At 34.3% G+C, this 15,346-nt stretch overlaps 1 protein-coding gene across 2 annotated transcripts in view; it reads right to left on the bottom strand.

Annotated features, from left to right (window-relative positions):
• Positions 1–8,141: 8,141 nt before the first annotated feature.
• The window catches only part of LOC149569945 (cinnamoyl-CoA reductase 1-like), an 86,053-nt gene continuing 78,848 nt past the window's right edge, over positions 8,142–15,346 (bottom strand). For both annotated transcript variants that reach the window (XM_089822621.1, XM_089822620.1), the window contains 6 exons: positions 9,744–9,884; positions 9,500–9,654; positions 9,227–9,412; positions 8,963–9,125; positions 8,669–8,858; positions 8,142–8,576 (listed from right to left, as the gene is read on the bottom strand). In XM_089822621.1, the coding sequence (XP_089678747.1) occupies positions 8,426–8,576; positions 8,669–8,858; positions 8,963–9,125; positions 9,227–9,412; positions 9,500–9,654; positions 9,744–9,855 (957 nt within the window). In that variant the 5' untranslated portion in view covers positions 9,856–9,884 and the 3' untranslated portion in view covers positions 8,142–8,425. The remainder of the gene's footprint in view (positions 8,577–8,668; positions 8,859–8,962; positions 9,126–9,226; positions 9,413–9,499; positions 9,655–9,743; positions 9,885–15,346) is intronic.

Genomic DNA, 15,346 nt, shown 5'->3' with positions numbered 1-15,346 from the left:
ACATGATTTTTCTTTAAGCCCCCATTCTTTCATATATGACACAATCCCAACAAATCTTGTGAATGCCAGTGTACTAATTTAGGCAAAAAGCTCTCCCATTTTTATCATCAATTTTTGAACCAATTAGAGTCCCATCACAATTAATGATGGTATGCTTGACTTTTAGAAAACCACTCCAAGTAATGATAGTAGCCCAACGTAAACTATAATAATATACAATCTCATCTACATTTGGAGTCCTTAATAATTAGTGCCTGAATATGAGTTGGAAGCTCAATACCATTTTCCTAGATACACGTGTCAACCATTGTGTAACCCATCACCACCAGCGCATCTGTTACCTCATTTTCATAATAGTATATGTGTTGAATGCACACTTCTAGAAGTCTCAAGATAAACATATGAGCATCCTAATTATTTAGAGATATTCTATCTAACTTTATTTCTTCCTTTAAGGGATTCAATAATAAGTTGTGAATCTCCCTCCACAATCAAATTTTGCATTTCACGTAAGATGGCATGCTTAAGCCTCCAAAAAAAACCCATAGCTTCACCAAAGTTACTACTATTTTAACTATAATTACAAGTATTGGCCATCACATGATTGATATGATCATCTCTAATAGCACCACCCATAGTCGTGTGTCCCCCCTAGCAGATCCATCAAAGTTAAGCTTGAACCAAAGGGGCGGTTTCTCTTTCAACCACTATCTAGCCAATAATTTAGAGTTGTCAACTCTAGAAACCAGCTCCTTAACTCCCCCATTATCATCAATGACACACTCTAGGGATGTCAAGGGGTGGGAGGGGGTCCACCATCTCTAGTGGGGGATGTAATCATGTAATAGGTTGGTCATTAATTGAAGGATAAGAGAGTGAGGGGGATGTTGATCCCTAAAGATATGATTATTTATTTCTTTACATAACTACCAGCAAACATAAGGGGGATCACATTCCATTATATTCTAATAAGGGGGTGATAAGCATGATACTCCCAACCTAGAATTATTTTTTGCAAATTATCATTGAAGACCCATTGAACCTCAAATTTAAGCAATATGCCTAGCCACACTTCCCTGGCATAAGGATGATCGATCAATAGATGGGGGGTAATCTCCTCCTCCATCTGGCACAACACAAACCTATTCACCAATTGGAACCCCCTCCTCTTAAGGTTATTGATTGTAATTATCCTACCATGTAGCGATGTCCACCAAAATAAATTCACGTTTAGGATAATCCTCAAATTCCAAACATATTTCCAATCAGTACACTCCTCATGACTAGTAATGATATTGTAGGTTGCTTTCACACTAAACTCCCTTGGGGCATTAGGCTTCCACATTACAACATCCTCAGATGGGAAGGTCGATACCCAAAAAAATTCTATCCTCTTTTGAAGGTTTTTGGTTAGAGGTTGGGGCAAAAAACTATATTCAAGATCTATCCATTTCCCATTGTTATCATTGTAGCTATTCACCATCGTACCAAATTGGTTAATACAAACCTATTTTAGTTAACAAAAATTTGACTAGTCTAGTGTGAGCCCCATCAAATTATCCTCCCAGAATCTTATCTTTCTCCCATCCCACATTACCCACCTGTTACCTTTCCTTAGAATGTTTTGACTAAACACAATATTAGTCTAGATTCTAGAGCCCACAGATAGACCATTATTTCCAAGATTATTTTGCAAAGCATTGTCCCTCAAATATTTTTCCTTCATAATTTTTGACCATCCTACCTCTTCCCTAATTAATCTTCATCCAATCTCTAACATTAATTCCCTATTGAGGTCATAAAATATTGTCAAATTTAACCCCCTTTGAGATTTTGGTTTGTAGAACTTTTTTCAAGAAACTAGACTCATCCTTGATTTCTCCTATGTTCTAGACCATAGAAAGTTGCATTGGATCTTCTCAATAATGTCTTTAGTTTTCCCAAACATTTTAAACAAGGATAGGAAGTAGACAAGGATTTTTTTATAAAGAGGCCACAAGGAGTTGTAATTTTCTTACATTGCTGAGGACTTTTCCTTTCCACCCCACAAGATTCCTTTGCATACATTTCATAATTGAATTCTAGAACTGGAGAGAAACCTCCTTAACCAGGAGGGGTAATCCTAGGTATGTGTCAAAGAGGTTAGCTTGCTTGCATTAAAGTTCTCTAGTGATAGAACTATCTTGTAGACTCCTCTTAGTATTAAAGAACTAGATTTTACTTTTATGGTAATTTTTATTTTTTCCTAAAACTATAGCATAATCCTCAAGAAACTTCTTCCAACATCTAACTTCACGGATAGATGTTATCCCATAAAGAAAGGTGTCATCCACAACTTATTGGATCACCTCTAGGGGGAGAGTGGTAGTCGACTTAATGCCCTTTATCTAACCTTTCTCCACCAAAGAAAATAAATTTCTTCCAAGCACTTCCATGGAAATGATAAATCTCTCCCCAAAACCTAGCCTGCAAAGGAAGACAAAAAGAAAATCACATCTCACTTTATCATAGGCTTTGGAAATATAAGTTCCATGGCCATATCTAGGTTCTTGCTCCTTTCCATAGAATGCATAACTTCATGAGAGTTAATAACCATGTCCAATTTTTATTGTCCCCAGACAAAACCATTTTGGGAAGGACTAATAAATTTTTCAAGAAGATGTTTATGTCTATTCACCAAAATCTTAGATAGGATTTTGTACATTGTATTACAAAGGCTGACGTGCCTAAAATCCCCCATTTTTGTGGGTTCGCCAACTTTTGGGACAAGGAAACTGTAATTCTAGTTGAGTTTCATGGGGAATCTCCCTTTATTTATGAGATCACAAGCAGCATGGGTTAGGTCATATTTCATGATCTCCTAGAACTCGTAGAAAAATGCAATAGGGAAACCATCAGGGCACTAGGTCTTATAGGCACCCATAGAGAAGATGGCCACTTTCACCTCCTCAATCGCAACCCTCCTCACCAAGTCATTCATCCCTTTGTCCACCACTAGGGTGATAATTCTCAAAAGATCTTCACTTTTATCATGATCCTATGGAGACAAATTTTGGTTGTAGATATCATGGAAATACTTGGAAGCCCAATTTCTCATATCCATTTCCTCCACAATCTCCTCATCTTAATCATCCAGTAGTTTGGAAATTGTGTTCCTTTTTTATGTGTAGAATAAGACCTATGGAAGAAGGTATTATTCCTAGCCCCCTTAGTTATCCATTGGATACATGATCTTTGCTTCTAGAAGATCTCCTCCTTCATAACAGTATCCTTCCATTTCTTCCTCAAATCCCTCTCCTCATGGATGATCTCCTTAGACACCTCGCCATTAGCTAGAAAAACCTAATATTCCTCAAAAAAATTCAAAATCTCCTTATTTTTCTTTAAAATATCCCCAAAAGTTGACTTCTTCCATCTACACACTTCTCTTCTAATGATTTCTAGTTTCTTAAAAATCATAAACATAGTCGTTTCCTCCACACGAGTATTCCACCACTTCTTGATACATTCCCCAAACTAAAAGTTAGAATGCAACATAATCTCATATCTAAAGGGTTTCAAGACTTTAAGGTTGTGTTTATCTCAGCTAAACTAGATCATGGGGTGATCAAAAATAGTCCTAGGGAAAGCATGAAGTGAGGAAAGGGGGAGGATATGCTAGCCAATAGAAATTGTAACCCTATCTAAGCTCACCTAGATGAGGTTACTAACAAACCTATTGTTGGAACAAGCATCCAAAAGGTCATCACACCTAAAGAATTCATTTAAATCATCCATTCTATCAAAGTAATCCTAAAGGCCCCCCAATTTCTTTAAAGGATATAAGCAGTATTGAAATCCCCAGCACAAATCAAATTTGTGGTATTACTTTCTCCAATAACATGAGAAGATTTCTCCCAATTTTGGATTCTTCTAGCCCTTGTATTAGGAGCATAAAAGTTGACTAACATCCAAGAGAGATCCTTTTCCACAAACTCAATACCTAGAAAATGCGGATAAGAAAACAAATTTATGCCTATGATCTTGTTAGAATCCCATATAGTTCCAATTCCTTCCAAAGCACCAACCACCTCACTATATGAAAATCTTGCACTAGGCCACATATAATTCAGAAGATATTCAAAATTCCTAATAGATATTTTAACTTCCTAAATAAGGATAATGTCCACTTTATGCTCTAAAATGCTTTGCATATTATTTCCTAGGGTTGTTGAGCCCTCTAACATTCCAGGTGATGAACTTCATTTTTTACATCTCTAAGTGTCTTCCAAGGTAAGTTGGGTGCCTTGAGCAATGTCCCTAGCAGTAAGTTTTAGTCTAATGACCTACTTTAGAGGTCTTCCAATCTTAGATTCATAACCAAAATCCTCTTTAATATTTCCCCTATTCTTCCTCTTCACTAAACTCCATCCCACATTTGGGTTGGTCATGGTTTGAGTAGAGGCTAAAAGTAATCCAAATCCTAATGAATTAGGGAGGTCTTATTGCAATAGATTAGGAGGGAGACCATCATGGAGCCAAAAAGAGAGTCACCCCAAGACAACCCTCCAAACTCACTCCCGATAGACAGGCTAAGAACCTCACTTCGAGCATCCTTAAGATTTTCTATAGCTTAAGGAGGATCTAAACCCCACAAGTCAAACCCACATTTACTACCTATTATAAGAATACCCTCATCCTTCTCCTCAATGATAGGTTCATCATAGGTGTTAGCACCCTCCAAGTCACTGGAAGGATCCCACATAGCCTTTGTTCCTGTTTTGGAGATTTACCCTTCTTCCAGACTACCATTACAATTCTCCATCACCACCTTCTCTAGAGAAGAGACCATTTTAGTGACGCCCTCATTAAAGGGGTTATCCTCCATCCACTTTCCCTCCATTTCCTTAATTTGGGTCTCTTTCCCCATAGTACCCGTGATCATCTCTTGGTTAGGAGGGGCAATATATGAGCATTCTCCCTGAGTAGATGAGACCACTAGTGTCACCTTCTCTTTCCCCTTGAGTTCATTCCCCCTATCTTGAGTCCTAGGGCAGTTAGTGATGATATGACTATAGGCAGCTCATAATTTTGGCAAAAAAAATTTGCATTCTTAGAAGAAAATGGTTGGGACCATACTCTCCACTTGGATAAATTAACACCACAACAATGGGGAGGGCTTTATTGATGGCCACATTCACACAAAATCTTGCACAGAGTAGTCATGAATTTCTAGAAATAACATTATCAGTTCTAATGAAAAGTCCAAATGAATCCCCAATTCATTTGAAGACCTTATCATCCCAAAACTTGAGAGGAAGCCCATGGAGAAAAATCCAAACTGGGCCATACAGAGAAGGTTCATAGTTGGGTTAAACCTAGGTTTCTATTTAACTAGAGTTAGCACAAGTTTACCAAAGCGCCAAGAGCCCACCTAAATGGTATATTTATCCTCCTCAAATAAAAATCTAGAAAAAAAGAGACACCCCGACAACATTGATTGAACCCTTGAGTCTCATCTTGTAAAGAACTATTTTCTGACTATTTCAATAGATGGACAAAAGTCTTCAAACAGGCCTACCAAAGCTCAGGAAAACCCAAGTGAGCTGTTATCAACCACTGAGTTTGGGGGGCTTATCTTTGGGCCCTCCTTTCCATGGGAAATGTTGGGTCACATCACATCCAAAGGTACATCACCCTTCTGACCTAGTAACACATTCCTCCATTCTAGTTTACGGATCTTGACCTTGCCAAATTTATCATTGTCCAAGGATCTCCGCCTTGCCATAGTTATCATTTAGGGACATTTGCCTTGCCAAAGTCATCATTATGTGATCATATAGAGGTTGTTGAATATGATAAAGTGAAGGATTTAATTGATTGGAATCATTTAGATTTATTATTATTATTATTGATAATCATTTTTATTTCAAACATATACATATAATTTTGTGTATTTATGTGTGCGAGAAAGAAGGAAGGAGGGATATAGGGAGGGAGAGAGAAACTAACAACCAAATAAATAAGAAAATGGTTTGAAGTTTTTTATTCAAAGTAATTGATGTATAATGCAATTTGAGATATACAAATATATATTAGGCATAATGATATAGAAATACATCAAATTGATCAAATCACTCAATTATAATATAAGATATTTATAATTGAGGATTATCTCAAATGAACCTAAAAATGATAATAATTCTAAAGATATATTGATTAGAATATAATTTGGCATGAGTGCAAGGTCATTTGAATAATATAAGATGGAAAATTTTGCTGTAACAAGAAACCATATACTCGGTAGAAGAGGTATTAACAAACAAACTCTATAGAATTGAATACCAAGAAAAATATTACAGAAATAAATAAATAAATTTTATCAATATCATGAAAGAGAACAACTTACCAATAACTCATTAAATAATTTCAAATAGAACCTATAGAATATTATTTAGACTCTACGAATACTACTAGAATTTGAACCTTCCATTCTCCCTTCACCTTGCACCTGAGCTAAATAAGAAGGTTTTCAAAGCATTTCTCTCTCCCTAAGGCAAGCTCATGCCCCAACCACTTCTAAGACCTCATTTAGTTTAGTTGTTAGGAATATGCACCCATCCCTTGCAAAGCTAAAAATAAAAAAGATGGTCGCCCTAATAACTAGGATGAAATGGTGGTTATTTTGGATTAGTTTGACAAGGGTTCTTCTTTAGCTATGGAGATTGATTAGACCCCAGACAACTCATCTTACAGTTTTCTAGTGTCCTTTCCCTAATATCCACCATGTACCCTCCCTCTCGAATCTGGATTTAAGCTACCCATGAGACCCTCAAGTGTCTAGGAAACCCTTGCCTGGCCAAATCCCAAAAAAAGAAGATGGTACCATTGATTTGGATTGTTTTACCCTACATTTGGCAGAGATAGCATCTTGTTACAATAGGTTCAAAATGGTGGCAAGGTGCCTCCTCTTCCAAATGAACATTGCACATAGAAGGATCAATAGGCTAGAAGCCATTGCGAAGGAAAAGAAAAAATTTGGTGGATTAGATGTCAGGACATAGGGATGAAGTTTGGTGGAATGTTCATAGGGAGTTCCAAGTAATAAACCTCATGGCTAAGAACATCAAGAGGAGCAGGTGGAGGACATCAAGAACAAAGTGCTTTCAAAGGAGGAGAGATATGAAATGTTAAAGGTTATGGTGTCCACAAAAATTACTCAGGATCACCTTGGGGAAAAGATTACCAATTTAATCTCCCAAAAAAAATTGGTTTAGGCCAAATTAGAGGACATTGACAGTTTGAAGGCATAGCTGGAGGGAAAATTTGTGAAGAGGAAGCACAAGAATGAGACTCCGGAAAAGGATGAAGTTACTTTAGGTCTCCCAAGGGCTAAGAGAGACTAGGCCTTTATGTTCCCCCATGTTCTCATTACTAGATCAGCTTAAGGATCTATAAAGATGATGGGTTGGGTCATTTTCTATTTCCTATAGGTGGTGTATTAAGGTTCTTATTGTGTGTTTGTTTGTGATAATTCAGTTGTTGATTCAGTTTGGTGCAGTTGTTTTGGTTGCTGGGTTTCATGCAGCAATTGGATGTTGTCTTTTATTTTATTTTTTTGCTAGTAGTTGCTTGGTCTGGTGTTTGGGCCTTTTTGTTTGGTGGTTGATTTTTGCTTTGTTCCTAACCCAATTAGTTTATTTTAAGTCTTTTTTTTGGCTTGGTTGTCTCTGTTTGTTCTAGTTCAAGTTCTATTTGGTAGGTGTCACTTCTGGTGACCTTATTTATGTTAGTTTAAGGGCTTGATTTTATTTTTATGTAATGGGTTTGGGCCCTCCCCATTTTACTTAATCAAAACATATGGATCATTATGTGCAAAAATAAAAAAATAACTTAATATTATCATATTCCAGTAATGTCAAGATAAAAGTATAATTGACACTATGGATGATAATTCGAAAAAATAGTAAATTAAAAAAAAAAATCATTCATAATCATGCAATCCATTAATATTTAGATATGCATCAATACCACAACATTATTCCAATTGCTAATAGTACCGAGTAGAGTTTGAAGCCTTTTTAATCCATTTGCTGTCAATGTTTATATGTATAGACTTTAATTAAATTAAAAAGAATAAGAAATATATATTTCAAAAAATATTCTAACATATAAAATAAATATTTATTGATGAAATAAAAAATCAATAATATTTTTCTACAAAATATTGATTCAAGACTATGTCATGCATTTCAACTTCATCTTTTTAGTAAGAAACCATAATATGATAGTAACATACATCTAATATTTAATACAGCAATCATATAAACTGTTTAGGAGAACACTGTACTCGTCGGGTGCTACAGTATGGATATTAATCTGGGACGTTGAATCCAACTCTCAATAGTGTTGGCTTTAACAACGGTCTTATTCTTCGTCTTCCGGTCTATAATTTGGATATAAATCCCTTCTCCATCAAACTGCCGACCATCTCAACCAAACAATCTTCTATAGTCGTGAACGAAAACCCCAATTCCTTCAGCTTCTGATTGCTAAACTTATATGCCACTTTTCTTGGATTCTTCTCATCCGAGCTCCTACAATGCACTCAATCAATGTGAAATTGCAAATCATTTTATAATTCTTTAGAATTAATTAGAAGTGTGCAATAATATGTTAAAATCCATACTTGGTAGGAAGTGGGTATTGTGGGAACATCTGTGATAACATATCAACGAGCTCTCCTCTGTGAAGGCTTCTCTCTGCACACAGATATCGACCACAAGCAGATGGAGTATCGTAGAGCAATATGTGCGCTCTCGCCACATCTCTCACGTCCACGTAAACCTGAGTTGCATTAACATACGTCTTGGCCGACCCTAGAAGAATTGAAAGAAAAACAGACGTTAGTGATCTCATTTCCATCAGTGGGAAAGGAGAAAGCAGAAATGAATTAATGAAGATAGTAATAACATTACCTTACCAGTTAAATATTTCAAAACATGATCAGTGGTGGCATTCGCAGTTGGCTGGAGGAGAGGACCCAACACGATACAAGGATTAATCCTGATCAAATCCAAACCCACCTCCTCTGCATACGCACACGCTGCTTTCTCAGCCACCGTCTTTGCATAGCAATACCAATTCTGAGCACCAAAAGAGAAAGAGAAGTACAAAATTCAAGCATGTTTGCATAAGTAGTGCACAAATATTTCCATGAAATTTTGAGCCATACAAATCAGTTTACCTTGGTTTGAAGGCAGTAATCAAGGTCACTCCAGCAGGTTTCATCGACTATGTCTTGTGGATTTCTGTTGGGGTTTAGGTAAACTGCACCGATTGTGGACGTAAGTATCACACGCTTCACTCCCACTTCTTTGGAGGCCTTCAATACATTGAGAGTGCCATTCACAGCTCCATCTACTACTTGTACCTGTACAAGTGCCTCTGCCCACACATTAAATCTCCTCTTACAAAACTTTATAATCACATTTATAGTCAATTGAATAAAAGTACATACCGGATCTTCAGTCATAGGGCAGGCCGTGTGAAAAACTCCTTTGCACCCTCTCATGGCTCTCACCAAGCTGTCATAGTCCAGAATATCTGCCTTCACAAGCTCAAGTTTCTCTTCCTCTCCTTCCAACTCTTTGAGATGAGCATACTTTCTATCATCTGCACATTATTTGACATCATGTATTCCTCGTTCATAAGTTTTTGAGACAGCTCATTAATATTTGTAATCTGTGAAAATAAATACTGACCAGGATTGCGAACGGCTCCTCTAACAGTGTAGCCTCTGTTCAAGAGCATCTTGACAAGCCAGGAAGCAATGAATCCTCCAGCTCCTGTTACGCACACACTCTCCCTCTCCATCTTCACTTTCTTCTCCTATTTTTTTTTAACTTCATCACACAAAAGAAATCTAAATTTTTTAATTCTAAATGTAGAAAACTAAAAAATGTAAAAAACCATTGGGCTTAAATCCATTATGTTAGTTTTGACCCTAGTTTGATCCATATGATTCTTTCTATACTAAGACTAGTTCATATGTTCATATGTGTTTGTCTATATCTCTATTAAGGTCACATCATGACCTAGCTACAAATTTTGAAAATTAAAAAATATTGTTCCCTAGACTAACTTCTCTAGAATTTTATCATTACCCTATTAGTTTAAACACTAAAGACTTTAAGTTTATGTAAATCCATACCTTGATCTTGATAATAACTCTCAATCTTAAATAAAAAAATCTTGATATTAAATGCTAAACTATAATTACTAAACAAAAATCTCAAATGCTAACCTTAAATCTTAAATATTGAACATTAAATCTCAATTTAAATAATAATCATAAATAATAAGCCCTAGTTATAAATTTTAAAGCATAATCCTAACCCTAATTTAAAAAGATAAACATGAATATCAAATATTAAATATAGATCCTTACCTAAATAACATTCTGAAATAGTAAATGGTGATTTTAAATGTAAACACTAACTCTAAATACTAAACCATAGTTGTCAACAACAAACCATAATCCTATCCCTAATTGAAAATTCTAAAGTTATATTTTAAATACGTTAAACCTTAATCCTAATACTAATTGCTAGACCATAATATTAAATGTAAGCCTAACCCTTATCCTAAATTCTAAATTGAACCTTACTTCTAAATGGAAAAACTTTTATCCTAAATGTTAAATCCTAAATCTTAACCTACATATTAATTCTCAATAGTGAAACTTAATTGTAAATGCTAAACCATAATTTTAAATCCTAACCTTAAAACTAAATGACAAGCCCTAATTTTAATCCTAATTTTAAAAAAATTAATCTTAAATGTTAATCCCTAATCTTAATTGTAACCCTAAATACTAATCCTACTTATCATTTAATGATCTAGGATTAAGGTTTAGCATTTAAGATTTAGAATTAGGGTTTAACATTTAGTATCATGGATTTTATTCAATTTTAGATTATAATTAGGCATAGGATTTAGGGATAGGCTTAGCATTAGGGTTTTATAATTTTGAGATTAGATTTTAATGTATTTAGTATTAGGCTTAGGGTTTAGCAGTTAGGATTATTAAGGTTACAATTATGATTTCACATTTACAGTTAGGGTTCATATTTAGCATCTATAATTAGGGTTCATTATTTAGGATTATTTTTAGGCTAGGATTTAGGGTTTACTATTTTAGATTTAGGTTTAGTATTTAGGACTATTGGTTAGAGAATTGGGATTTAATATTTAGGATCGAGATTTTCTATTTAAGCCCTAAGTAAAAACCTAATCCATCTATTCATGTGTAACCATCACCTAAAATGTAATATAAACCCAAACACTAACCAAAAGTCTAAGCATAATCATAACAATAACTATACTGCTAACTCAAAACATAAACTTGACTATTATCCTAATCATAACCTAAACCATATCCCTAGCACTAAACATAAGTATTTCTCAAAACTAAGACTGATGCTAAAACTTTACTAGAGTTTATATAGTTTTTATGTCATGTGTATTTCAAATGTATTATTTATCTTCAAGGTAGGAAATTGTATTGATTTTCATTATATCTATTATGGATCAATGTGCACCAAAGAAATTTTAACAAATCCACATTTACTATGTCTTACACATTTAATTGTGGTTCTTCCCATTTAGGAGTTTGATAGTGGTTTTCACTAGCCTTTTACATAGAAAAAATTAATCTTATTTAGATATTAATTTAGAGAGTTCCCCATATAATCCCAAACCCTTACCCTAATTCTAAAACTAACCCTAAACCCTCAAATGTGTAGAACTACATAATAACTCTAACTCAAAAACTAACCCTAAATCTCCAATGTGTAGAACTGGATAATGATCCTACAACCATCTTTCTCTCTCCTCCCTTTCTCTATCCTCTCTTCCTCTTTTAATACTAGTTTGAATGGGCTAAATTTAATACATAATCACATACCCTCACCCTAACTATGACATGTATTTTATTTTTAAATAGTTTTAAAGACATGTAATTATATTTATGTTTAAGATTTTTTTTAATTAAATAGTAATTTTGTAAATTTTTATGTTGTATACATATATGCAGATTATATTTCATGGACAACATATTTGGTGAGGACCTACCCCCACCCCCAGCTTTGTGACCACTTGTTCCTCCTTTGCCACCTACCTTAAAGGAGTGAGAGAGCATGAGGCACAACCTCCACAACCTTATGCAAGACATAGAGACCCATAGGTGTGAGACACATCCTCCCCCTCCTAGCTACTCCACCTTGTAGATAGCATGCAAGGCCTTGTACACTCTATAGAGCACGTAAACTATGAGACATATAGGTTTAGAGCATGGAGAAAAAACATGTATGCCTTTTATTCTAACAACACATCTTATAAATAAGTCCATGACCCAAAAATAAATAAAGGACATTTAAAAAGATATTTTAAGAACCCAAAGACAAGTGATGAGATAAGTGAGAAGAAACCTTGTATCTCTATTAGATATTATACACACCACTCAAATATCACAACATTTTTGGGAGTGGTGGTGGATGGTATTTGACCATCCACCATGCACTAATCATGAGGTGCCCCTATACTTTCTAAGGCAATTATGGGTAGAGTTTGAATTGGGTTTAAAAGCCAATTATTTTGGTATAAAATCATTTCAGGGGATTGATGGAGGGATGGCTCAGGATAGGCCTAGGGCAAAGCGTAGTGATTATACCAAAAATCATTAACATCCTCAACCTCTTGTTCCTCTTCCTGGAACAATTATTCTAGGACCTTTCCATCATTAAACAATATCATGTTCTCTTAGCTCATTGAGTTCCCTTTTAGGCAATTTTGTACAGCAATGGACATAGATGAAGGATATTCATCCCCTTTGACACATTTGTACCATTTGTGGGGATATATGCAGAGGCCCCCAGAGCGATGCAAGTATGGCACAGGATGCCCATGTTGTTGAGGGTTGTGATTTTGATGATGAGACGTATGTTTCTCATGGTGGTTGTGATGATGAGGTGTATGCTTCTCATGGTGGTGGTGATGATGACATTGATGTGTCATCATTTTTTGGCCTTCTTTGTGCGGAGGAAGATAATCAGGAGTAGTAGGTAAAAATTTAATTATAATTTATAAAGTATATGATTATTTACCACATACATATGCATAATTGTTTTAACCATAGTGTATGTTGATATTCAATTAACGAAGGATGGATGATATTATTCCTCCTAGGAGATAGTATAGTCTTTTTTTGAGACCTTCAAGCATTGGCATCCCTCATATGGTATGCATTTTGAATTACACTTAAAATAATGTACATTAGAACTCGAATTTAATAACATCTACTAATGCATTATTTTTTCCTAATTTTGTAGGGATTGTCATTGGCTGCATAGTTAGATGCTTCTACGGGTCTTGATCCATCCACTAGTGAGGCACAATGTCAAATACCTACGTATGAACTTTTCAAGAAAAATACTTTTTACTATTTTTTATGTACACATTGTTATTAACTAATCTTCAACTTTGATTCATGGATAATAATGTATAATGGTTTTATGAACAAGCGATGGATGGTACTATTCCATCTAGGCCTCAGTATAGTATGTTTTTGAGTCCTTCACCTTCTAGCATTTTTATACATGTTAGTTCTTCTAGTAGTGAGGCTCAGCCTCAAATACCTATTGTATGTACATTTTCAAGATTTTTTTGTTAAATATGTATGCTTACTAACTTATATCTACAACTCTGATTCATCAATGTGTCGTGTGGTTGAAGCATATCTCTAGACTCATCTATGATGTTGGCTAGTACTCAAGTATGATATATAGGCTTTTATTTAAGAAAATTATAGTGTAAACTGTGTACTTTTTAATTTATATCCTTTGTAATTCAAATATATATATATATATAATATTTTGACTCAAGGTTTATGTATCCATAATTTTAGGAGGATGTCATCATGAGTTCTCATGGGAGTATAGGACTCAATCAGATGGGGGGTACAAACATCATCCTTTGAGTTCGGTATTGTTATGTATGTAGTTCATTATGATCTTTATCAAATTTTTAAAATTTATGTATTTTACTGCACGAGCCACATTTGGTAGCTATGAGAGTGCACCTCCTCCTCTTATAGAGGAGCACCTATCTCACATCATAAATTTTTAAATAAGTATTAAATATTTAATTTTATTTGCAAACTAGATTATGAAACTCATTTCAATTAAGCATGTACATATTGTCTTCTCAAGATGCCACACAGGATGTCACACATGATGCCCTAGATGATGAGCAATGTGATGTTACGTATGATGATTCATCTAAGTCCTCTCGTGTGGAGTAAAGAGGATTACAAATTAGATAGATTAGGTCTTTTGACACCTTTACATTGTATTTTTACTACCCATGTTGCTTATTATGATACACTTTGTATTAGGACACTAATCTCTATTATATTTTTTATGACTTGATATCATGTTATCACATATTAGACCATGTTATTATTTGGTATCTTCTTATGTTATCATGTTGTAAGTATGACATGTCTTTTTTATTGTGACACATTTTGTTAGTATATGGTATGAACAATAATTTAATTAAACATAAGAACATTAATTTAAACATCTTTGAATGTAAACTTAATAGAAAAATATAGGAGAAGTCATATATTTTACACAACTGAACTTATATATTTAAAAAAATAGTAAAACCATATATTTAAACCAATTGAAGTCATATATATGTAAAATAATATGGACATAAATAAAAATCAACTCACATTTTTAAATTTTTAAAACATGTTTCAATTGAAAAAAAAAAATGGATGAACACATTTCTTCAAATGAGGTCCTTCAAAATAAAAAATAAAAATTTGTTGAAATGTTATGTAAAGAATAATTTAATAAGACCTATGTATATAATGTAAATATGTTTAACATACACTCACTATGTGTAATTGCACAAGATTTTGATGTTGGATCCACCTAAAACATTTAAATTTGCATAAGTTGTACTTGAGACGCAAATAAAAGGTATATAAATTTTAATTTTCTGTTGGCAATGTGTACATACATTAAAATTATATAAGTACATATATAAAAAGAGCACAATAAAGGAAAAACTTACATGTGTGTATTTTGTAGTCAACCTACTATACCATTTGCATCCTCTCTCTTTTGTAATGCATAGATATGATTGCCTTGTGCTCTTCCATTGAAACTATCTGTAGTACCTAATTGGCAAGTCTCCCTCTGTATCTTTCTAATTTGATATTCTTTGTCACAATCAAATGAGAATAGTGTAAAATCTTCTTTTATAATTGGTAGCCTTCAAATATTGATAAACCAGT

This window comes from Cupressus sempervirens, chromosome 3, assembly GCF_028749045.1.
Source record: "Cupressus sempervirens isolate cs-2001-9-10 chromosome 3, ASM2874904v1, whole genome shotgun sequence".
Classification (NCBI taxonomy): domain Eukaryota; kingdom Viridiplantae; phylum Streptophyta; class Pinopsida; order Cupressales; family Cupressaceae; genus Cupressus; species Cupressus sempervirens.
Note: the sequence above shows the minus strand (reverse complement) of the source record. Positions and strands in the feature narration are given on the sequence as shown.